The sequence below is a fragment of the Manacus candei genome, unplaced genomic scaffold, assembly GCF_025592945.1.
Source record: "Manacus candei isolate 608988 ecotype Guabito, Panama unplaced genomic scaffold, ASM2559294v1 h1tg000028l, whole genome shotgun sequence".
Taxonomy (NCBI): Eukaryota; Metazoa; Chordata; class Aves; order Passeriformes; family Pipridae; genus Manacus; species Manacus candei.
In genome coordinates, this window is record NW_026138076.1 from 41432462 (window position 1) to 41457779 (window position 25318).

The following is a 25318-nucleotide window of genomic DNA, read 5'->3' on the forward strand; positions in this document are numbered from 1 at the left end:
CAAACAAAAAAATCCCCAACAATAAACCCCAACTGTTTGAAACAAAGGGTACCAACATACAGTTTGTAACTTAGGAGCTTTTGGGCTAACAAAGCCCATGTTTGAGATGAGGATTTTGGCTGGTGGGGATTGTATTAACTTTCTTTTAAGGAAGGTTATGATTCTGTCATATTTCTCACTGGAAATCTATGTAGACATGAGTTTCAAGGGAGAAAAGAATCTGTTGAGATGTGCACAGCTTTTCCTTCATAATTGGTTATTTTTCTAAATACCAACACTATGTGAAGTTAAATTTATAAATCTCATTATTCTGTCAGGTTACCACAAACCCAAATCTACTTAAATTTGCCTTTTGAGAAGTTATTATACTCTGTCTTCAACTAAAGAATTTGAGTTTTAAAATGGAACTTACTGTTAATAATCTTCTTTGAGACGTAAAGACCAGTTTTTAAATATTTAGATGAATTAAATATCGTAACAATTACAAAAAGCACAAGTTAGGCCAGATCTTCTTTAAGCATAGAGAAAAGTGTACATGTCTGCAGTGTGTGTCTTTGTATCAGTATACATTTGTAGAGTGTGTGTCTTGACCTGTATACTTCTACTGTTGTGATGTTGATCTTTCTCCATGAATAACTTTTTGCTTCCTTTAGGCTATTGCCTTACCTCCTATAGCCAAGTGGCCATACCAGAATGGATTTACTTTCCACACTTGGCTAAGAATGGATCCTGTAAATAATATTAATGTGGATAAGGATAAGCCTTACTTATATTGGTGAGTACTATGTAAAACCACATTTCTGATGTTCATTTTCTATTCATTGTTCAATGATTTCTGCATCTGTGTATGTGCTGATTTTGTTCTAATTTGTCAGTTTTCGAACAAACAAAGGACTTGGTTATTCTGCTCACTTTGTTGGAGGCTGCCTGATTGTAACATCCATAAAATCAAAGGGAAAAGGTTTCCAGCATTGTGTAAAATTTGATTTCAAGCCACAAAAGGTGAGTAACGATAATAAAATCTTTCAAATAGGTTTAATGAATTTAAAATTGTAGCCTGGGAGTGTGTGTTGTAGCTATCGATTAGGCTCATCTTTCTGTACAACAAAAGTTACATTGGAATGAGCAAAACAAATCTGTGTTCTGAAATCTTATTGCTTTTTAATTATGCAATGTATAAGAAAGCTAGAAAAGCACAACTTATTAGACGTTTTATGAATTTTTGAGACTTGTATGAGTTCTCTCAGAATTCTTAGTCCATAGACACAGCTTGAAAGTGAAAATGCTTGTGATTTTTTTTTTCCTTCTTTGTTTTCTCATACCTCCAGACATTCTCTTCTCTTTTTTCTAAAAGGTTTTGCTAAGGCTCCCCTTTATATCATCACTTACTCCATGTGGGCAAATGCAGTGTTATTTTAAGAGAGCACATTTACTAACCCACATTTAATTTTCTTAATCAAGCAAAGGCCGTTAATAGGAGTTTGATGGTCTTACATGTGGTAGAAAACAGATCAGTCTTGAAAGAATGTTATGCTTTGTGTTCATCCAGGTTGTCCAACAAGTAGTCTCCTTGCATTTGCTGCTATATTCTATGTATCTTTTTAAATGTAAGAATTAAAATGTGAGTTAATTTTATTGCTGATATTCAAGGCTGTTTTGCCTATTAAGTAGTGTTATGCAATGCTGAATATCTCCTTTTTCAATTAGATATTCTGCTAATGTTTCTGGAGCAACTGGTGTAAACATTTTGTGGGAGAACAGACCTCCTCAGGAATTTCTTATCAGTAATCCTTTGCTGTAAATATGGATCCTGTTTGTGATAATTTGACATGCACAGCCTTTGATAGGCTTTAGTCTGGAGCCATCCTTGCTCTTTGGAATGACATTTTTAGCAGTCCATCATGCTACGAGTAACCCAGCTTAGAACTTATTTACAAATGGTTTCAGTGTAAGTTTGGTTCAGCAGTGCCATAAAGATTTTTAAGTTATATACCATAAATATCTTTTAAGCTTCTGTGTCATCTTTTTGTGGAAAAAATGGGATAATATCCCTTGACGTAGCAATGCAAGAAAACTCACCAGTGACTTATTAATCTTTTCTACTTCAAATACATTTGTCAGTCTTAACTTATTTCTCGTAAATTTGCTCTACTACGCCCCACTTGAATGGTAAACCTTCTTTAGGTATCTGTAGAATTATGTTAATTGTTTTCTTGTTGTTTAGTGGTATATGGTTACTATAGTGCACATCTACAACCGCTGGAAGAACAGTGAACTTCGATGTTATGTCAATGGGGAACTGGCATCTTATGGAGAAATAACGTGGTTTGTCAACACCAGTGATGTAAGTAATCCCTGTGCATTAATACCTATAGTTAGTTGATCATATTGATGGATTATATAATTATTCTTTTCCATTTTTTTACTAAACCTCCCTCGTTTCATGTATTTTTAAAAAATGTTGAAATAAAAATAGTAACTTTTTGGTAGAGGGGTAAATTGTGCTTTTATACATCTCAGAACTTTAAATTTGTTTCTACTGAGACCCTCAAATACTTGTTTATATAAAAAAATATTCCCTGATAAAATGTGTATTTTTTTTTTTTGTATAATTTGTTTGTGTAGCATAGATTAACCCTGTTACTGGGTTCTGTTTTACTTTCAGACATTTGACAAATGTTTCCTGGGTTCTTCAGAAACAGCAGATGCCAATCGAGTGTTTTGTGGGCAAATGACATCTGTTTACCTTTTTAGTGAAGCTCTTAATGCTGCTCAGATCTTTGCTATTTATCAGCTTGGTCTGGGGTATAAGGTATGTCAGAATCGACTATTAAGAGTTTAATTGTGCTAAGGCTATGGTGGATTTTAAGAATGTTGTGGCATTGTAACATCATTGTAACGTGTGTAAACTCTTCCATGTTTCCTCTGTAAGCCTGTATATTGCCTCACAGACTACAACTAAGCGTTGATTCAATTATTTATTTTCTTATAAAATAAAAAGAACAATGTTCCTGTTTGCGTCTCAAAATTTCAGTGTTGGTGGTTGGGAGAGGGAAAACACCCCTGGTATCTCTGATCAGGTTCGCTTTTTCACTGAGGTTGAAAACTTTGGATGAAGTATGATGTATTTGTTTTAGAAATGTAGCTTTAGAGTTGCTTGTGCTAGTTGGGTGTTTTTAACATGTGAAGTTAGTGCTGAGGATTAGTTTTGTTGCAGTGATTTATTATTTGTTTTGTCTTAGCCTGAGGGGCACTAATTGAAGGCTGTTATTCCCTAGCAGCTGTACAAACATAAGCTAAAAAAGATGGTTTTATTCTATCTGTTCCTCAATTATTAGTTCCTTCTGAGTGAACATTGCTGACAGTCATGCTGTTTCCAAGCTAATGTGTTTCTTTTACGTTACCCACCATTTTGGCAATGACACTCTTCAGGGGTCCAAAAAATTCTGCAGTTTTAATTCTGTAAAATTGACTTTGACTCAATGTTCTTGTTGAGACCTCTTCTTTATTAAATACTTCTAGATTAAAGAAGCAGTGTTTTAGTCATTTTTTTGGCAGTAGTTATGTTCTGAACTGTATCTTCAATGTATGTAGTCTAATTTTTTTTCTTTTTTCCTTACTCAACCCTGCTTCCCAATCCAGGGAACATTCAAGTTCAAGGCAGAAAGTGATCTCTTCCTCGATGAACATCACAAATTGTTGCTATATGATGGCAAACTATCCAATGCTATTGCTTTTATGTACAATCCAAGGGCTACAGATGCACAGCTGTGTCTAGAGTCATCCCCTAAGGATAACCCTTCTATTTTTGTTCATTCACCACATGCCCTCATGCTGCAGGTATGTCAACATTTTCATAGATTTTGAGTGTACTGATGATTTTTTTGAAAACCTAAAATCAAGTTTTTATAGGGATTTGGATAAGATTGGGAATTTCTTATAAGTTGGGTTTTTTGGGTTGGCCCTGCTGCTACCTCCCGTTTCTTGAACTAAAGGATGCATAAGAATCCTAAGAAGAAAGTTTGTTCTGTGTAAACTTATAACCAAAAAAAAGTCAATATTACAAAGGCTGTGTGAGCTTTAAAAGTAATCCTTCTTCCTCATTTCTGACATGTTCCCTCCCCTGCAGATGTTACCTATCTCCCATCCTTTGCCCTGTTGATATGAAATCCTTTTCTTCCTTACGCCTTGAATGCCTTCATCTATTAAATTGTCAGAACCTTTTCATGTATTCTGTTCTAGAGTTTCTCTGTTACTAGAGAGTTGTTTTAGAATTTACAAGCCACCTCCTGTGTATTCATCTGAGGGTCTCCACTGTAGACTGTATCTAGAGCAGTAGGTCAGGCAGACTGGACATTTAGTGTGGCTGTGGCAGCCAGTTTGTTGTTCCTGCTGTTTCTTTATATTTGGCAATAATACAACTCTTATATTGAAAACATTAAAAACTATTTTTAACGAACTTCTTAGCAGTTCCTGAAGGAGGTTTCAATATTTCTTGTTTCTTCTTTCTCAGGATGTGAAAGCAGTCTTAACGCACTCTATCCAAAGTGCCCTGCACTCCATTGGAGGAGTGCAGGTGCTTTTCCCTCTCTTTGCACAGTTAGACTACAGGCAATATTCATCAGATCACATTGACACAACTGTTTGGTGAGTGAATGTGCTTATTGTGTCCTGTTCTTTGTTTCTTTGTAAGTAAAGGAAATTACCTATTGCTTTATTAAATGGCATAGTAGTTAGCATTGTCTTGTGTGACACTGAGTTATGTCTAACAACAAAAAGGTGGCCTTGCCACAGGCAGGACCTCAAAGCGATGTGCTTGTTTGCAGCAAATGTTCTCTGAAAGTTCACACGGAACCAAAATGTACACGTTTTATACTTCACGATTTTTTTGTGTAGGAGAATTGTGAATGATTCTCTTGAGCTTATTCTTGTCATGGAGAAAATGCACTAGGGAAGGCTTCAAGAGAAATTCCAGAAAGGATGAGTTTTTTCAGTCATTGCTTGGAATTTTTTTTTTTTTTTTTTAGCCTTCAGACTTTCTGGAAGATACTGTTACTTAGGGTTACTGCCAGGCTTTTTCTGTGGTTAGAGCTCTGTTTCAAGTACATCCAACTTTTGAACATCCAGGTACAGAAGCTGGTGGAGCTCCTAAGTTAGAGATGGTAATGGTAACAAAGGGATTGCTTTCTAGAATTCTGGTGTAGTTTGCTTTGTTTCATCGCAATTGTAGTTTCATGGCTGTTTAAAGATGAGCTATATCCGTATTGTTGCTAAGAAGGAGTGGTCACAATGTTCCTTCAGTCTGTTTGGACATGCCTGGAAGTTTCCTGAGCTGGCTTAGGCTTGGGCATCTGTGTGATAAGTCAGGGATTTGCTTTAGTTGCAAACTGGCCCAGCAATAGAGGGGTTTTCAGCTGGCCGAGACCTTGATCCATGGGCATTAGTGCTGTGACACGAGGGGCAGGACAGGAACATTCCTTCTGGCAGCAGCATAGAGCTGAATTAGCTTGAATCAATAGTAAAGCTTTGTCTAGAAAAATATCTGCTCATCTGAAATCCATGGGAAGCAGAATGGCATTTGTTACTGATCTTGCAGAAGTCTGTAAGTGGAATACGAAGCAGAGAGAAGTACAAGGTTAACTGTTGCCTTTCTGCAAGAACATATTTTCAGAAGAGTTTTGCTATTGCACAGTTGTTTTAGAGTCCAGGATTTCAAGTTAGAAAAATATTAATAAGAAGCAAGAAGTTACAGTTTTTAAAATGTAGTCTTGCTTTTTGTTTTAATAGTTCTGATTTGAGCATTTATATAATATTGAATGTATCTCTGGGCTGTGTGATGGAAGTGTTAATTTGGAAATATTTTCTGTCTTGTTGTAAATGTTTAGAACATTTTTGTTTACTAAACCATGTTTTTCAGTTCTACTTTATTGGCATTCATCATGGAGTTGTTGAAGAACTCTATTGCTATGCAAGAACAGATGCTTTCCTGTAAAGGCTTCCTTGTGATAGGATATAGCCTAGAAAAGGTAAAGCAAATATTTCTTGATGTCTTACATGAGTGTTGAATTTTTTTGAGAGAAATACTTTTCCTAGATTGTTACAGGACTCTCTCCTTAAGCAGATCTTCTTTTACAGTCTTCCAAAGCCCATGTTACCCGAGCTGTTCTAGAACTTTGCCTTGCCTTTTCAAAATACCTGAGCAACTTACACAATGGAGTGCCCTTGCTGAAGCAGCTGTGTGATCATGTTCTCCTCAATCCTGCAATATGGATTCATATCCCAGCACAGGTAAAATTGCTCATTCTTCTAAATAAGACAGTTATGATGTATTGATTTGGGAGTGTTGAAACTAAGCCTGAACTCCAGGAGTTACAGGTCTTTGCTCCCCAGCAGAAGTCATGCAGGAATTGCTTTCAGACAATAGCTGTCAAGTTTTGCAGACTCCCAAGGTTTTCAGGGAGTTTGGAAACCTGCAGGGTTCTGCAGAAGAGAGTTGTAAGTAACTTTTGGAGTCCCCGACCCAAACTGAGAGGGAATTTTGGGTGGACTAGTTGCAAAAACTCAGCAATTTTTAAAGAACAAATTATGCTTTGAAGTCTTCATTTAAATTGACAGTGAGTGTTTTTGTTTTGGTAAATCTCTGTTCTCTGAGTGTGAACAACTTTGGTCAAAACTCACCAACTGATTCTATTTGAAATCTTCTTACCAGCACTCTACAGTTTTAGAAATATAATGAAATTTTTCATCAATTTGCAGAGGTTTTAAGGGCTTTGTGACTGAGCTGTGCAGAGAAAATGTATTTCTCTAAGACATTTTAATAGATGAAATTTAAGAATTTATTTGTCTGACATGCTGTAATTTAGGAACAAAAGTGATTTTTGTTCTCCTGATTGTATGTTGTAGGCTCAGCTGACCCTGTACACTTACCTGTCTACTGAGTTCATTGCCACTGTTAACATATATGGAGCAATCCGACGGGTTGGGACAGTTCTTTTGGTCATGCACACCCTAAAGTATTACTACTGGGTAGTGAACCCTCAGGATCGCAGTGGTATAACTCCCAAGGGCATAGGTATGTATGTATATTAATTTTTACTCTCACAATCTGATCTTTATTTTTGAGAAGTGTTGTAAACGATGTACAGAACTGTGAATGTTCCAGAAATAATTTCCCTTTAATGGGGTGGGTTCCCTGTAACAGTTCAGACAGTGTGCTTCTGTCCTTGAAAGATTGTTTTTTGCAATCTAAAGGAAATTTCTTCAGAAGTCATATTGTGCTGGTTTAAAGGTAAACTGGCAGGAGAAATGAACCCAACTCAAAAGAGATTATAAGTCAGAGTTACAATTTAATAAAAATAATACAATAAATACAATTATACGGACAAACAATTGGTTTTAACCCACAAAACCCAGATGTATAACCCTGCACCCTGGGGCACGAACAGAATGGTGTTCGTTGGCCCCATGCTGAGCCCCACGTGGTCCCCCTGACTCCAAAGTAAAAGGAAAAGAAAACCTGTTGGTGAGAGTGCTGGTCACAGTCTGGTCGAGAGTGCTGGTCGCAGTCTGGTTGAGGTTCTAGTCCTCCTCTGGATCCAACAAGTGGCCCAGAAGTCCCAAGACCCCAAGATTATATACACTCAGGTTCAAGTGGGAATGCCCAGTACCTCCCCCAGTCAGCTGACTGGGGGGTGGAACCCAGCCCATCCACAAGGGATTTAAACAGCTGCTGGGAGCGTGGCGAAGAGGAATGGGCAAACAGGGACATGGCGCCTTTTGGCATGGTGTCTTTTGACTGCAGTTAGCAAGGCCACCTCCCAGTTCTCTCAGGTGAGCTTTTTTTTTTTCCCTCCCCACAACTCAACGAAAGCCAGCAATGGTTTCCAAAAAAGCAAAAGCCATTGGTGCTGCTGTTATCACAGGGGGTGTGTTCACACAGACAGAACTTCCCAAGAAGGACACCAAGAGTGTTCAGGTCTCTGGGCTGCCCAGAGTGTTTGAGCCTGGCGTTAGTACCAGGGGACAGTGTGAGTGGGGTCTGTGTACGATATGAGCAGGTGAATGATTTGCTGTGCCTGGTGGCAGAGCTCAAGGAAGAGGTAGAGAGGCTAAGAAGCATTAGGGAAAGCAAAAGGGAAATAGACTGGTGGAGTCACACCCTTTCACCCCCAAAAGAAGTTCAGCAGGAGACGGTGAAGGCCTGCCCCTCCTGCCATCAGGCAGATGGAGCAAACCAAATAGACTGGGGGAGTGGAAACATGTCCCTGATCAAAGAGGTAAAAGAATCCCCTCCCACCCCACATTACCTCCCTGGGTACCCTTAAAGAACAGGTATGAGGCCCTGGACCCAGAGAAGCAGGTAGAGGACAGTAAGGAGGAAGATCTGTGTGGAGGGTCTCCTGGTTGCACCCTGTCTACCAGACAGATTACAACCACAGCTATAAAGAAAAAAAGAAGGGTAGTTGTAGTCAATGAGTCCCTTCTGAGGGGAACCGAGGGCCCTGTATGTAGACTGGACCCATCCCACAGGGAGGGTCTTCTGCCTTCCTCTGGGGCCCAGGTGAGGGATGTTAGTAGGAGACTCCCTGAGCTAATTCAGCCCTCAGATTATTATCCACTGCTGGTAGTCCAGGCTGGCAGTGATGACATTAATGGAAGAAGTACCAGGACGATTAAAACTCATCGTATCAATAGGTGGCTAAAGGATTGGTGCCACCAGCGGAATTTTGGGTTTTTTGACCATGGGGCAAATTCCATGGTACCTAGTCTATTCGAATCAGATGGGCTTTATTTGTGTAGGAAGGGCAAAAGGGCTCTAGCCAATAAGTTGTCGGGGCTGATCAGGAGGGCTTTAAACTAGGTTTGAAGGGGGAAGGGATTGAAATTGGGCTCTCCAGAGAGGAGCCTAAGGGTGGAAAGCCTGAGTTAAGGGTGAAATCAGCAGCCCAGCTGAAATGCATGTACACCAATGCACACAGTATGGGTAACAAACAAGAGGAGCTGGAAGCCATCATGCAACAGGAAAGCTCTGATGTAGTCGGCATCATGGAAACATGGTGGGATGACTCGCATGACTGGAGTGCTACCATGGGTGGTACAAGCTCTTCAGAAGGGACAGGCAAGGTAGGAGAGGTGGAGGGGTGGCTCTATATGTTAGAGAGTCTCTTGACTCTGTGCAACTTGAAGTCAGTAATAAGTGTTTTAAGATGAGACTGGATGTGGCACTTAGTGCCATGGTCTAGTAACCATGGTGATAGTGGATCAAGGGTTGGACTTCATGATCTCAGAAGTCCTTTCCAACCTGGCTGATTCTATGATTCTAAGTGTAGAGCCATGCCTCAGAATGTGGGCTCTTTATGGAGCTTGGTCAAGTACTGGACAGTGTTTTAAGTGTTCCTATGATCTAATGATAGTAGCAGAACAGCTGAAAACAAGCGTACTAAATCTATCTGACTGGTGTAGGGAATTGCTGGAAAAGTGCTTAATGAGCATGCTTAATTCCGACAGTGAGCTCATGCAGAAAAAGAAATTTAGAACAGGTGTTTAGTACTTGTCATGAAACACAGAACGAGTATACTGATCCTAAGGAAACAAGCAAAAGGAATAGCTGCTTGACTGAGAAATCCAGTATTGTAAAAGGAACTGGGAGATGCAAAGCGTGCACCAGCATAACATAAACATGTGCAGATGGAACTGGCACAGATAAGGGAATTCATGCTGTTTGGAAGTATGACTTTACAATTTTTATTGCAATTGTTGTTCTGTGTTTTGTGGGGTTGGAGACACAGCCTTGACAAAGGGAGAATAATTTATGTCTCTACTGTCTTCTGTAATGAAAAGCTCTGGAATTTCAGAGAGAGGAGGTGATGGAAGAGAGCTAGATATATTAGAAGTGAGTGGTCCTTAGATGTGTCCAACTTTCTGCCACCAGCTTCTCAAAATCTCCAGCCCTTCCTGTTAGATGGTTGTAAAGATTGTTTTGTAGTATTTTGCATCCTTTAAGAAGCAAAAGCATGTGTGTTTTCTCCTTTCTTTTTAGTGAGGACATGGATTTACTTAGTTTCTGAAGTGCTTTATTGAGGCTAGTGTATTTGTAGGATACTCTTAGTAATGCAGTTTAATGGCTTATTTTGACTATTTGACTATTTTAAATTTATATTGAAAATAACTATTCATAAACCAAATATGTCTGTAGGCCTATACTTTATATAACAAGACTGATGATCACTTTCATTTGTGATTTTCTTTTCCTTGATGATTAAGATCATAAGAACTGCGAACCTATAAAGCACATGTAAGAACTATCCTCAGAAATGTATTTGTGACAGTTCATTTGCTTTCTGTATGAAAACTTTTACTTGACTTTGACATTTGGTTGCACCTGTTTTTTTAACCTTGTCTCTCCTGGGAACTACTGAGTGTTTGAGTATTTAAAATGTTTCAGTGAAAGTCTGCTCTACACAGCGGTGGCAGAAGGCAGTCCTTTTGACTTTGAGTTAACAAATTAAGTTATGTCTTTCAAGGTAATCTTTACACGTAGCATTGTAAGACTGATTTTTGTTTATATAGTCAGTGTGTAATAATGGCATGTAGTTCTTCCTTTGAGCTTTAGCAGAACTTTAAAAAGAACTGTAAAGTGCAAAAATTTGAAATGTGGAAATTCTGATGTAAAGTTTTCATATCAGTCTTATTCCTTGCATAAGTTGGTTCATCGCATTGCAAGGAAGTGGTAAAATCATTAGAAGAATTTAGAGGGGTTTAGAAAACTGTATTTAATAAAAACCTTATTAGAACCTCGCTGCTTGGACATTCTGCTAATAAAAAGTAATAAAAACGCATTACTGTTTTGTAGTCTGAAATAGAGGGGAGATGACTTTACTTAGAATTGTGCCTTCTTCACCCAGAAAATGCCTTTTATTTTTCTTTCTGTGAAAATGCATTCTGTGCTAATAACAAGTGTTAATTTGTATTTCGTATATCTATGTTTCTTTTATAGATGGTCCACGACCTACTCAAAAAGAGATTTTATCCCTGCGAGCATTTTTGTTGATGTTTATTAAACAGCTAGTGATGAAGGTAGGATAACTTTAAATTATGATAAGATACTTATTTCCTTTCATAAAGAAATTCTTTAAGCATGTTGAATTTTGTTATAGTAGGTAAAAGAAAAGCCCTGTAAGGTGCTTCTTTTTTTTGTGCCTCTTGCCACAGACAGCAGTGCTAAAGATGCGTTTTTCTCCCTTTTAAGTTGAGAGGGAGAGATTTAACTCAATAATTTAGAAGTGATTACTACTGGATAAATAAATATTTGATTTCTTCACAGTTTTGGGTAGAGTTTCACAAGGTTTGTTGTGGTTTAACCCCAGCCAGCAACCATGTACCACACAGCCACTCGCTCATTCCCCCACCAGTGGGATCAGGGAGAGCAACAGCTAGTCATGAGCTGAGATAAAGACAGTTTAACAGGAAAGCAAAAGCTGTGCACACCACCAAAGTGAGGAGTTTATTCACCCCTTCCCATGGGCAGGCATCTCCGTGTTTCAGCCATCTCCAGGAGAGCAGGACCCCATCACGTGTAGCAGTTACTTGGGAAGCCAAACACTATCACTCCAAGCATCCCCCCACTTCTTCCTGTTTCCCTCAACTCTATATACTGACCGTGATGCCATATGGTCTGGAATATCCCTTTGGTCAGTTTGGGTCACCTGTCCCAGCTGTGTCTCCTCCCAGCCTTCCATGCACCCCCAACATCCTCACCAGTGTGGCAGTATGAAAAGCAGAAAAGGCCTTGGATCTGTGTAAGCCCTGCTCAGCAATAAAAAAACATCCCAGTGTTATCAGTACTGTTTCCAGCACAAAACCAAAACAAATCCCTGTACCAGCTACTGTGAAGAAACTCATACCCCAGCCAAGGCCTGCACAACAGTAAAAAGTGTGTCCATCAGAAAAGGTTGTGGTTGATTCCTCAGCAAATTTTCTACTTGTACACAATGGTGCAAAATCTTTTTGAGAAATTAAAGACTTGCTTTAAAAAATAAAAGCCCTAGAAATGAAGAAGGCTGCTTTTCCCTACCTTGCCCTTTTTATCAAAAACTGTTGGTTTTTATTTTATTTTCACAAAATATACCTCAAGGCATATTCCTAGCATAGATGCCATAACTTATTTAGATTTCTTCAAAGTTGATAGCAACTGAAGATGGGATTCTGTAGGGGAAAATAAGAAGCAAACGCGGATATAGGCATAGCTAACAGGCTTATAATTAAACTTCCAGGTCTACTTCTGAATCCTCTTTGCCACCTTAATTCTTCTATTAATAGGAAGCTCTCAGATCAAATTGACTGTATCAATTAACATGTGTTACTCTCTATATTATTATATATATATTGTATATATTGCTATTTATCTTATTTTTATGCCTGTGTTGAAATTTCCTTAAAGCATTTTTATAGCATTCAATGGGTACTTTTAGGGGTGGGGGAAAAGCTACCTTCTGACTATGAAGCTGTTCTAGTATCGAGTGAAAACAAATTTGTCTTGTAGTACTTGCTGTGTCATATAATCATTGATTCAAATAGTGCTTTTTTTGGGAACAGTATTTTTGTATTTGAAAGATGGTGTTTAAAACCTGTTTGTTTTTAAAGGACTATGGAATAAAAGAAGATGAATTGCAGGCTATCCTCAATTATCTGCTCACTATACACGAGGTAATTTTTAATTTGGGGGATGTGTGTGTGAAGAGTGGCATACTACTGCTGCTTGTGACCACCAAATATTTGAATATTTTCAAATATAACCTCCTTTGTGCCACAAGATGGCTCTGCAGAGGAAGTAGCAAACCTTTGTCCAATTCTTTAGTGTGCTGATATGCCAATATTCTTGAAGTGATTTAAGCACTATGTTCAATGTTAGATTGAAGTTCATTAAGCCAGTGAGTCAAAATGGTTTCTTATGTTGTTCTACAAACCAATTTACCAAGCAGAAAAACAGATGGTGAGACTGACTTTAAAAAAAGAGTCAAAACCTTGGTTTAGGCTGCCTAAGTAATATTTTTTTTCGTTTTGTTTTTCTCTCCTTTTTATTCTACTTCTTAAATAAAGCAGTAAAATTGAAAACATGCGTTAAAAAATAAAGATGTATGTTAATGACATCTAAGAGAAGCATATAAACTTAATTGGGAGAAAATGTTGGTTACCACTGATACATCTACATCTTCATATTTTAGCACCAGGAAAAGGCACTTTATGCCAGATGCAACATCAAAGACAAGGGAAATGGGGACATAAATCTAACTGATCTCATCTCTGTAAGGGTGCTTGAAATGGGTAAAATAAGGAATTAATTGAACTTCATTTCAAGCAGTATGGATTTTTTTTTCTTTTTTTTAATGTTTGCACCTATATTTTCCTTTTATTCTCTGTGCTGTTTACTGCTACTTGGTAGTATCATTCAAGTCATTCTACTTTATATGGAGAAGTAAGAAATAAGACTCTTGGTTACATCTGAAAGTGAGCTGAAGTAGCAGAAGCTTTATATAGCCTTCAGATGAGGGCGTGATATTTAAAGTATCTTAGCAGTTTGTGTTTTCAAGTCTAAAAGATCTGTGAATGCTGAATACCACGCATTTAGATACCTAACTGTAAATTCAGAAAAACATCAACAAAAAAAGTAAAATTCAACCTTCTTATAGGGCTAATTCATCAGTGGTAGCATCTGTAATGTAAGTCGATAATATCATCTTGAACAGAGCTGTTCAGGGGGTGTGAAGCTGCTTTTCTCATAGGGAAAGAATCAGTATTTGTTCAAAAGTGTTGAACAGTGGGTTTTTTTGTGGGCTTTTATTTTTACAACTTTGTTCATTTGTTTGTTTTGAAATGAGCTTTCGCCTTAATACCACAAAGAATGGGAAAAGACAGGTGCATTTTGCTACTTCTTTAGTTATTTTTAATTACAGTGAACATGGAACAAATTAATAAACTCTAGTTTAGAGTGCTTTAAACTAAAAGTATGGAACACTTTAATGAGCAGTTTGAATTATCCATTTTAAATGTTGTCTGTGGCAGGTAGTGATAGTTCTCTTTCCTGGCTTGAACACTTGTTTTTTCATTAAACACCACCCTGTGCCCCAGAAAATGTGCAGCAGTTTTTTTCGAGCTCCTGTGCAGTAAAGGACTGGGAAACACACGTGCAAACAGATGAGCATGTGTGTGCAAGGAAATAGCATAGTGCAAATATCCATTCCCTGTCAAAACCTACATCCCAGACACAGATGCATCACTTTTCACCCTAAAAAATGAAGTATATTCTTTGTAATATTTTCTTCTGTGCTTGCCTTTGAGATCTGTAGCTCTTTTGATCCTGGCCTAGTTGATTTGGTCCTTAGTTTGCGATTACTCTCCACATCATTTTGAAATATTTTTGTAGCAGTTCTTTTAACCAAAACCACGTTCTGGTGTACATCCATTTTGAATTCAAATTTGTAACTTTTATTCAACAGGATGACAATCTAATGGATGTCTTGCAGTTGCTTGTTGCTCTGATGTCAGAGCATCCCAATTCTATGATCCCTGCATTTGATCAGAGGAATGGATTACAGTAAGTTTGAATTTTGTAAGTGGGAAAAAAGAAAACAGTGTTTTGACCATCCTGTTGCTTGTGAGAATTCCCATGAAATCTGAAAGGTCCAAGTCAGTGTATGTGTTGCAATGTTAGACTCCTCGTCTTGGGGGATTTTTGAGTCCAGGTGTTCATTTTGACAAGAGGTGATGTTGGATTTATTGTCAATGAGGTATGTTTTTTTAATGTTTCCAGGCTGTCAGTCACACTTAAGAAGGTTGTGATCAATTTTTGTAGTCTATACATTGATGTCTTCATCTACCAGGCCTTAGTCTTTAGCTTCCCATTCTTACATATGTTTTAGAACTGAAAGGAGGATGACAAAAATTGATTCAGATGTCTTCTAATCTTCTAATCTAATAACATAAAATGTTTCTTCTGCAAAAGTCCTATAGGATAAAAAGATTTTTTCCTGTAGGACTTTTGCAGAAGAAACATTGTATTTATTTCAATTTAGCACTTTATGCTATGTGTTGTTTGCAGTCTTTTTTCCAACAAACAGAAAAATAACACTATTTTGAGAGAAAAATAGGGAAAATAGGAAAATCTTCTAGCAGTAAAAGCACAAGAGGAAATCTACTAGAAGAATAAGTTATGACTGGTTTTGTCTTGTGGCTCTCACAGGGTGGTCACAGTACTGAACTTCTCTAATTTAAAATGAACTTGCCTGGGCATAGTGGGGGAAAAATTGCAACAGGCCAACAAATGTAAGAACTATTCCTAGAAGGATATGTGGAGTAGTAATTCTCTCACTGTGTAAAGGCAGAGTCTCATTTCATCCATTCAGTTGCACCTACTGGTTAACCTTTATTTATAGATATATTTTTTTCAGTTGCCCTTTCTCAAGAGACTGCATTTAGGCATATTTATAATTGTTTTCTCCCCTTTTACTGCTAGACTGATTTTTTTCTTTTTTTTTATAAACTTATTTTCTTGATATTTGACTTCACTTGTATGGTAAAATACTATGCATGGGAAAATAATAAAAACTCTAAATAATGAAGTATTTGAATGTCCTGTTGGGTCTCTAGTGCAATACATTTGGTTTTATTTAACAACTAGCAGTAGATGTTTTCTTTTTTATTAACAAGTATATAAGCAAGTCAGTATGAATAGCGAGTCCACAGCTAGAAATCACTTTGTTTTCCTGTCTCATTTGTTACAGTTCTTTCACCTGTATTGTCTCCAGTCACTTAGTGGATTGTTTGTATGCTTCTTGATACATCTACCTTTTGGAATTAAGACACTGTATAATTGAAATTTAAAAATAATTTAAAAAAACCTTTAGAAACACTTGGAGTTCTTTTAAAATTAAAAATTTTAAAGTCACTGATGCACTGAAAAAAAGTATAATAAAAAATAATTTTTTCCTATGCAAATAGGTAACCCTTAACTGTTCTGTTAAGACAAGCAGAGAAATGGATTATATTGCTTGAATGAAAGTGCATTGTAGGCTTGATTATTTGTTTTCTTCTGTAGCTGCTGTGGTTGCAGCTTTCTCCAGGATATTTGTTATAGATGACTGATTTTTAATCACCTTTAGGTTTTATTTTTAATTCTGGTATAGAACTAAATCTTATTTTGGTCTTAGTTTAGATGTCCTGACTATTATTTTTGGGTGTATAGAAGCAAAGGTATATAACTCGTGATGAGTGCTCAGTTATGTATAGATAAGTCCTTGAAGTCCTTTCAACTCCTTAAAAACAGCTGATCTAAAATCCCATGTTGTAACATGGAATATTTTTGGGAAGTCTCAAGAATTGTTTAAATTAGGTAGGTGTTTTTTTTTTCCTCCCCCCTAGTAAAATGATTCAAATTTCTTAAAAAATTTTATCAGAACATATTTACAGTAAAAGCTGAGTACTGTGCCTCCTGTTCCAGTATGATTTCATGGAGCATTAGGAAATTAATATTTTCTTTTTTTCAGAAAGAGCTTAGTGGTCCATGTAGGTATAAGCTAAACTGTATTTCACAAATTCAGAGAGATCTATTGAATAGTACGAACCACAGCCCAACTAAAATTAGGTAGGGACGTGGGCATAAGCACTCTACTTGTCTAAAAAGTGAGATGTGAAAGAAATTAGATATAACTTATAAGTATGTCTTATGTTTTTATGGTAGATTTACAAGGATCAAAAACTTGCATTTGTTATTCTTCACATTAAGCTTCTTTTAATAAAAGAGTAAGCTTTAATGTACTGCAGATAAATGTTTGAGAAGTTAAGAGAAAATACCAGTTCACTTTCTTTTTATTCGGGGAGTGGAAGGCATAGATACATGTAATGAAATTTGTGCAGTATTGCAGATTGACTTGGTAATGTCAAATATATTGAAGGTTAATTACTGGACACTTCCCACTGTAAGACTGTACTTCAATTGTTTATTAATTTAGCAGAATTTCATCAGTTACATGGACACTTTCCTTGCTGTGTTAGTTACACTCCCACTTCCTTTCTTGGGAAAGCTACAGCTGGAACCGTTCAGTTAGTTAAGCCTAGTGCTTTGCTATGGACATGCTCCTCATCTCCTTTGGCTTTCTTCTTAAACCTTGGTAGAGAATCATAAGTGAGTATAGAGCCTTGTCATAACTAGATGAGGAGCAGAAGCTGATGTAGGTGAAATGAGAAGAATGCCTTCTTAGTGCCTTTCTCTATCCCTCCTGAGGGAGCAACAGCATGTGCAGATGTCAAATATTAGTGCTATTAATAAATTCCCCTCCATACATGGCTCTTCCTACCCGGCTACATCTATACCAAAACAGTTACTTACTTAGTTTTCTGGATAAAGTATCAGATTAAGACAGCTTTCATTATAGGAATTGCAGCAGCCTTTCAGAGCATGTTTTATGTATTAATACATGGGAGATATTGAAATATGATATAATGTGATATCATATGATATAATGTGATATGAACTGTTGTGCCGTTGAGAGAAATGTCGTGCTGGTTTTTTAAGTCTTATTAATATTCTTTTAAATTAGCCTCAGGTAAAATTTATTTGCATTTACTGCAACTGCAGTTGATTTTCATTCCAAAAATTGCTGTGTATTTCATTTACTTAGGAAGACTTGTCTTTTCTCCATTTAGGGTTGTCTACAAGCTTTTAGCATCACAAAGTGAAGGCATCAGGGTGCAAGCTCTAAAAGTGATGGGATATTTCTTAAAGCATCTTGCTCCAAAGTAAGTACTTCGATTACATGGTTTAGGTTTTAAAACTAAACCTCCCAAAAAACAAAGGGAAAAAGGTTGGATGTGACACATAAATTCTATATATTATTTTGTCTATATATTATTTAATGTGTGTGTATACACACGTGTTTGTATGTAAAGGGGAAAAAGCCACATTGGAGGTTAATCACTAAATATGCTTCTGATGTGGTGGAATTCCTTGTTATTGTTATTCCTTGTTACTGGTATCCAGGAATTATCACTTCCTTACCAGGTTCATTTAATAATTACTTGCAGTATGGCTTCCTGCTTTTTCAAGTGGTCCTTTTCCACTGAAATCAAAGTAAGAATTGGACTGGTGAGATTGACCCCCATGTTACTGAGAACAAGGTTTAGTATGTCTCAGGTTGGCTGCAATAGTAGATAACTGTTGAGATTGCTGTCCATGGTTGCATTTTTGGGTGAAATGAGGACAAAGATGCCCTTTCCTTAGTGTTTATCAAGAAAGCCCTATGGTTGTGTTTCAGCTTTTTGGGCCCATGAGTGAGTGGACCTTATTTATGGAAGAAAGTTAGCTGTCTCTAGGGAATGATTTGTCTTTTCACAATCTGAATCCTTGACCTTTTCCTTAACCAAAAGTGAAAGACTTAAGAAAAAAAATGAAGAAAAATAAGTTTCCAGGGATTTTTTTATTTCTTGAGGCACACTTTTTAAACTTTTCCCCCTAAAGCAAGTTGAATGCATAAGTTTATTTGATCTTTCTGTACTATTTTAGGAGAAAAGCTGAAGTCATGCTTGGACATGGATTGTTCTCTTTGTTGGCTGAAAGGCTGATGCTTCAGACAAGCTTATTCACCATGACCACATACAATGTCCTATTTGAGGTAGTAATACACTGTAGTTAAGATCCAATCTTTCTAATTACTTGTAAGACATTGTTAGAAAATTACTTACATATTTGTGCTGATATGTTCCAGATGACATTAAACCTTAGCATGATGCAACTGAGTGCTGCTTTTTTTCCCCCCCAAAGCTCACTACTTGAGATTTTTTCCCCCCACTCCCTTAGCTTGGTTATGCTCATTATGAACAATTCTAGATAATGAGTAACCTGTACATCTCAACCAGATGCCCATATATATGTGGAATTTCATTATAGCAGTAGTCTTGCCTTAAGATAATTGTCTTGCTTAGATGCAGATTTATCCTCCAGTGTAGTTTAAATAGCAGTATGCACTTGAGAGAAAGCTAAAAAAAGTAGTTTAGAGTTTTAATATCAGAATGAAATAAATTATCAAGAAAGACAGTGAGTGGGTTTTGTTGTGGATGATTTTTAGAACGATGGTGAAATAATGATTGTGCTGTATCCAGATATTTTTCAGTAAGCTGTCTTTGTGAACATTGATATGGCATCTTTTTCTTTCTTGCTAGATTCTGACTGAACAGATTTGCACTCAAGTGATACATAAACAACATCCTGACCCAGATTCAACAGTGAAGATACAAAATCCTCGTAAGAATGATACACATTTTGAAGTGCTGCCTTAAGAAAAGTCTACTTAAAAAAACCCCACTAATTAAAAAGCCTATTAATTACATCCATCTTATTAATACATACATCTTATGTCTGATCTGAGTTTTACATTTTCTTTCATACTGAAAGAAAGATAATGTGCATTTTTTAGGAAGTATGTCTCTATAGTTTTTTAAAGGACATTTTATATATCTAAATGTGTACGTAGTTCATAACTCAGCCTTTTTGGCTGTGCGGTCATGTTATGAAATGGTTTTTCAAGACTTGCATGCACAGGATACTTTGATTTAATATATGTTAAGGTTCCAGCAAAATTCTGATTGCATTATTTAGTAATGTCAGACTAAATTACCTGAAATAGGGAAACAGCTTTCGTCTTAAATTACGTTCAGTATGACAATGCTACAAGGAAAATAGGAGAAAGGTATCTGCTCACTGTTTTGGTTAGCTTACTTCATATCTTGATATGAAACTTCAGATGTCTTTTGAGCTAAGAGAAAACACTGATCTCTTTTCGTGAGTTATATACATTATTATTATGCTCTGGATGTAATGTAATGGACTTATGATAGCTTTGGGAGTTATTTTTTTTCTGGAAAAAGAATAGATTTTTCACTTTCGTAGCTGCTTTGTCATTAAACATAGGTCACAGTTATGAGTTGCTTCATGTGGAAAGTAGGGGAAGAGAAAGAAAAGCAAAGCAGATGCAGAGAAGAGATCTGGTTGCATTCTGCCATTTGCCTTCTGGTAAATCTGTATGAAGCAAGAGATGTGAGCGGATTTCTGTTACTTTCTCTTTAGATTTTTGAGGTTGGCAGTCACTGCTGTGGTTAGTATAGACTATTTGAAGTCTGAGTTATGAGTGTGGAATTATCTAGGTGTAGTAGGAAGAGTGACTTCTAGAGTACCTTTTTAAGATCAGCGTTAATATTATCAAGTAAGAAATTTTTCCTTGAAGAAGTTGTTCAAGATGAACTGAAACTGTCACAGTGACTGTGTTCAAATTGCACCCTAATTTACAAAGGTAACTTCTTTTAAAGTAACAAGAACAGTGACTCCCCCACTGCTTCAAAAAGTGCAATGTACCCACAATTATGACTTTCTCCTAAAAATATAGAAAACACTGTGATCATAAGAGATAAAAATTTTGTATCAATTTTTTTATAGCAGAAACTGTTAAGTATAATTGGAAGTTGGTCACATGCTTTGAAAATTAGTATTACTAAGCTAGAACAAAATCTACACATTTTTCTCATACATTGATTTTCTAAAGGATGCCTTTTTTATGTGAGCTTCCTTTAAAAAAGGTTCTGACAGATTCTGAGAACTTGTCAGTTGTCCTGCAGAAACATTTGTGTTGCTTAAACATGATAATTTAAAATTAGTTCAGAGTAATTTAAGTTGGATTGCATTTTCTTTAGCTATATAGGTCTCATGGTGAGTAGGTTTGAGAAGTCTTGGAGGAAGGGATTTGTGTTAGTTAAACCTTCTACTCAAATAGAGATGTGCTTTTCCTGAGTATAAAACTTTTTTATGTGGCATAGCTTTTGTTGTACAAACATTGTTGAAAGAGGCCTTACGTTTTATGCTGTACTTAGTACTAATATATTGTTACTCCTGAACTGTTTTACAGAGATTTTGAAGGTTATTGCAATCCTGATACGTAATTCTCCACAGTGCCCAGAAACTCTGGAGGTTCGGCGAGCCTTTCTCTCAGATATGATTAAACTTTTTAATAACAGCAGAGAAAACAGGAGGTAAGATAGCTTGCTATATGCACAAGTATACAAAATAAGTAGCAAGGTCTCCTAGTAAATTAAACTGATTAAGCAGATACAGCTTCATTGCTGTTCAGCAAATTCTATACTCTAATGTAGTCTTCAGTATGTAAAATCAGAGAAGCTTGCACGTAGCAATTTTTTAAAACATGTTGAATTCCTGACTTAGATGACGTATATTTCTAAGATATATTTTAAAATTTGGTTTAATAGCGTGTGTGTATTTTGCAGGAGTTTGTTGCAGTGCTCTGTGTGGCAGGAGTGGATGCTTTCCCTTTGCTGTTTTAATCCAAAGACTTCTGAGGAGCAGAAGATAACTGAGATGGTGTATACCATCTTTCGAATTTTGCTCTACCATGCAATCAAGTATGAGTGGGGTGGCTGGCGTGTTTGGGTGGATACACTGTCGATCACACATTCAAAGGTGGGTGTTGGAAAGAGTTGGGAAATTTTGTAATGCTGTGTAATTAGATTTAGAGCCTTCAAGTGCTGTATCATACAGTGACAGTGTTGAAGTGAAGGTCAGTAATTAAATGAAAGCCCCGTGTTTTTATATGATACCGCACATAACTTTGAAATATATGACAATTAAATGTTAGTTTTGTTGTTTTAACACAAAGATTTTGTTGTTCTTGTTGCTCAAATTGAGATGGTATTTGTTTATCCTGATACCAAAAAATGAGATAATCAAATTTCAGGAACATTTCTGAAAAATTGTAGTGCTGGTTTTGCTTTTTAGTAACAAGAGGAACACAAGGTGGCGCACCGTATCTACTCATAGATAAAAATACCTCTTAGTAACATCAGAAGGCTGTAAAACAAACGAGTAAAAAGCAAAGAAATTAAAGTTGAGACAGATGCTTCAGCTGTTAAGCTGTCATGGAATACAGGGTGAGAACGCAAATCCTTGCAGTATGAATGAGACTATTACCCTTTGTTATTGTTCTGTCTGATTTTTGTTGCTATTACAACCAGAATTACATCATAAAAGTTATTAGTGGTTTTTCAAACAAGGCATAGTAGTATAAAAGGTATTTTATACTGCCTTATCCTGAACAAAAGAGTGAAACCAGTAGGGGCCTTGTGGTTATTCTGGTCATCAGAAATATTTACTTGAGATTAATTCAATTATAGATTATCTATTTCTAAACATATGCAATTTAACAATGTGACAAGGACATCTCTGAATCCTAAAGATCACTTTATGATTCTAAGGAATTGTTTGCATTTCTGATATCCTTGATTTTACATCATTTCTTTTCTCAAAAAATATGAGTCTCTGCAGACAGCTATAACACTATTATTTTGCAGCTCTGTTTATTTATTGTGTTCATAGCTCAGTGGTGGTTTATTGGGCAATGGGGAGACAAACCTAGAAATCTATATATTAAAAGTGGGTGAAATAATTTTATTAAGCAGTTGCTTTAGCTAAATGGAATTAAGGTGCAAAGCACCTAAGGCCAAATTTTAATCCTTACAGAGATCACATATTAGTTGTTGAAAGATTCTTAATATTCTTTTGTGTCAGCTCTGCAGTCTTCAAAAACAGTTTCCTCTTTTCTCCCCCAAGATGCAGAAGGTGTGGGTGGATTGTACAGTGGCAAGCTGCAGCCAGAGTAAAGAACCCTAATGTACTTTTAGAGAAACTGGCATAATTAAAAGCTTTTGTGTGATTGCTGGGGAACTGTCCCTGGGGAAAGATGGAGAAGTGAATGAAGGTAGACCACCTTGCTAACTCTTGCACAGAGCGTTGGTGTATTGAACTCAGAAATTATCTAGCATGTTATCTTATAATCTGTAGTTCTGTTCTTAGACTCTTTTTGTGAGATAATGAAATGTCGGAAATCTCATTTAGACAGCATCTATGTCAAAATGATTTTATGGATTTTTGGTCATTCTCTTCAGTGACTTAATGTGGCTAATCAATGGTCTGGAGTTCCTAGAGAAAAAACCCAAGATTATGTTGTGATGCCATGGCCAAATGTCAAGAAAAAAAACCCCAATGCAGTTTGAGAAAATACCAAAAAATAGAGATGTACATAACGTGGTTTTGTTTATTTATTTATATTTTAAAAGCTGTGTGTTTTTGTGCAATGCCATAGTGATTGAGAAGGTGACCTGCTTCCTTCTTTGTGTTTCTCATTTTTGGTTCCTGGCATAGTGAGGTATCCTGTGGTTGGAGAAGTAACTTCCTGTTAGTTTTCCCAAGTCTAACTTTGACTTTCTGGTCAATATATAAGGTCACTGTGTTCTTCCAGCTTGCTTCAGAGGAAGTTGAACAGTGGCAAGATTGGAAGCGTGTGAGTGTGGGCAGAGTGAGCGGCAGCGTGGTGGTGCGATTTTGGAGGACTCTTTTATAAAAGAGTTCAGTTTGTTTGGACATCAGTACTAATACTGTCCAGTTCCAGAAGCCTGAATGAAAATGTTTAAATGACAAAAGCACCCAGAAACTAACTTGACAGTAGTGATATGAATGATGATGCAATAATCACAGTTCTAAAATGTCACCTTTATTATGCATTTTCCGTTTGAACTTTTTTAAAAATAGTACACGCAATTTATGCAACTAGACATACAAACTAGATGATATTTCATAACTATCTGTTAATTACATTAGCATAAATTAGGATAAATCACAAAAAAGCTCTTTGTGGTAAAATATTACTAATCACTTGAAAATGTCCTTATAAACAGATAATATCTGATTATAATGAGTTTTTAATCCCTCTAATTTTACTTAAAGTAGTCTTGTACCTTGTTATACCTCTATTGAGATTCATAGAGATTCACACATAACATGGTGTAGACATAATTCAGTGGGCAAATTGTTCAATGCTAAGTGCATCTCAGATGTTTTTGATTTCTAGCATGCTTTCAAAGTAATGTGGGAATTATGGGAACAAAAATATTTCCTTAACATTGCTAAGAGAATAACCAATTTGTGTTTTTCTTATTTCATCTCTAATTGTATTGGGTTGCTGCTTATTTTTCCTTTTTACAGCCCTCTGTGCCCATTCTTGCCACTAATTTATAACACCATTCTATGATAAAGAACTAGTACATAAAGGACTAGTGTTACAGAATTGGATAGGTTTTGCAGAGCTACACATCAAGATACATGCAGCTGCTATAAAAAGCCAAAGAAACTCAATTGCAATTTTATTGTCCAGTTTGATAGATTTCCTGCCACCTTTGTAGCAGGGAAGCTGTTTGTCACTGTAACCCTCTCCTCCAACAGCTGCACAACGCTTCATAAGCAGCAGCAGCTTTTCCAGCATAATTGCACTACATTGGCTTCCTTGCACTCAGAATTTAGAAGGTGTGTAGGTGTGTGTAACCTTTTTTAAGCCAAATTTCTTAGTATTACTCAGGTATTTTGCTCATTTCCATATTGGTTTTTGATGCTTTGCAGATATTAACACAGCGTATACAAAGGTGATTAATCTGTTGCTTCTAGTTCAAAAAAAATATTAATGTAAAAATTAAATCACAACTCCAGTTTGTTCTAACTGGCCAGTGCTAAATTTATGGAAGCATCTAAGAACTTCTGTTTTTTAAACATTGCAACCATGCTAGTTGGGCCTTAGATTTTATCTGTCTAGCCATGTTACTTTGTAAAAAGGACCAATGATTTTGGGGATAATAATAGGAAGCTAGTAAAGAATGGTGGACAGCATGCCTTTTTAACCTTTTAGCTTCCCCAAGTTTTAAAAGAATATAATGATTTACACAGTATAATAGACTCCTAGATTACCTGAACACTTTAAACTACTGGGAAGACTAACATTTGCTTATTTCATGCCCTTAAATACATTTTACTGCTTAAAAGTTGATTCATGTTACCATGTGATTCTGTTTAAGAGAATATATCCAGGTGATTTCTGATTTTTAGTTTTTAGTAGCTCAGGAAATTTTCATTCAGTAACACTCAGAAATGTTAATATGTGTAAGCCACAATTCTCTTGCTGTGTAAGTGGAAAAATTATGTTCACTGATCTAAATGAGAAGTATAATCTTCAAATGTTAGCAGTGTGACTTTAGCATACCATGTATTTCTAAATAATTGTTAATTTTCAGTCTAAAGAAGTACAGTTGTAATTAGCATGGTCAGTGTTAAGTAAATTTATATGTTCTTTTATGCCCCACTCGTTTAATTTGAGGGGGGGGGGAAATCCAGAGGTGTACACAGCATTTGTGTGTGCTGTGTTTGCCAGATTTTCATCAC

At 36.5% G+C, this 25318-nt stretch overlaps 1 protein-coding gene across 3 annotated transcripts in view; it reads left to right on the forward strand.

Moving 5' to 3' along the window:
* LRBA (LPS responsive beige-like anchor protein) overlaps nt 1-25318 on the forward strand; it is a 401405-nt gene that overhangs the window by 48267 nt on the left and 327820 nt on the right. For all 3 annotated transcript variants that reach the window (XM_051790889.1, XM_051790891.1, XM_051790890.1), the window contains exons 6-22: nt 654-775; nt 876-1002; nt 2225-2344; nt 2666-2812; nt 3643-3840; nt 4514-4647; nt 5918-6026; nt 6136-6288; nt 6904-7072; nt 10997-11076; nt 12643-12705; nt 14496-14593; nt 17701-17793; nt 18557-18665; nt 19213-19294; nt 20949-21072; nt 21325-21517. In XM_051790889.1, the coding sequence (XP_051646849.1) occupies nt 654-775; nt 876-1002; nt 2225-2344; nt 2666-2812; nt 3643-3840; nt 4514-4647; nt 5918-6026; nt 6136-6288; nt 6904-7072; nt 10997-11076; nt 12643-12705; nt 14496-14593; nt 17701-17793; nt 18557-18665; nt 19213-19294; nt 20949-21072; nt 21325-21517 (2121 nt within the window). The remainder of the gene's footprint in view (nt 1-653; nt 776-875; nt 1003-2224; nt 2345-2665; nt 2813-3642; nt 3841-4513; nt 4648-5917; nt 6027-6135; nt 6289-6903; nt 7073-10996; nt 11077-12642; nt 12706-14495; nt 14594-17700; nt 17794-18556; nt 18666-19212; nt 19295-20948; nt 21073-21324; nt 21518-25318) is intronic.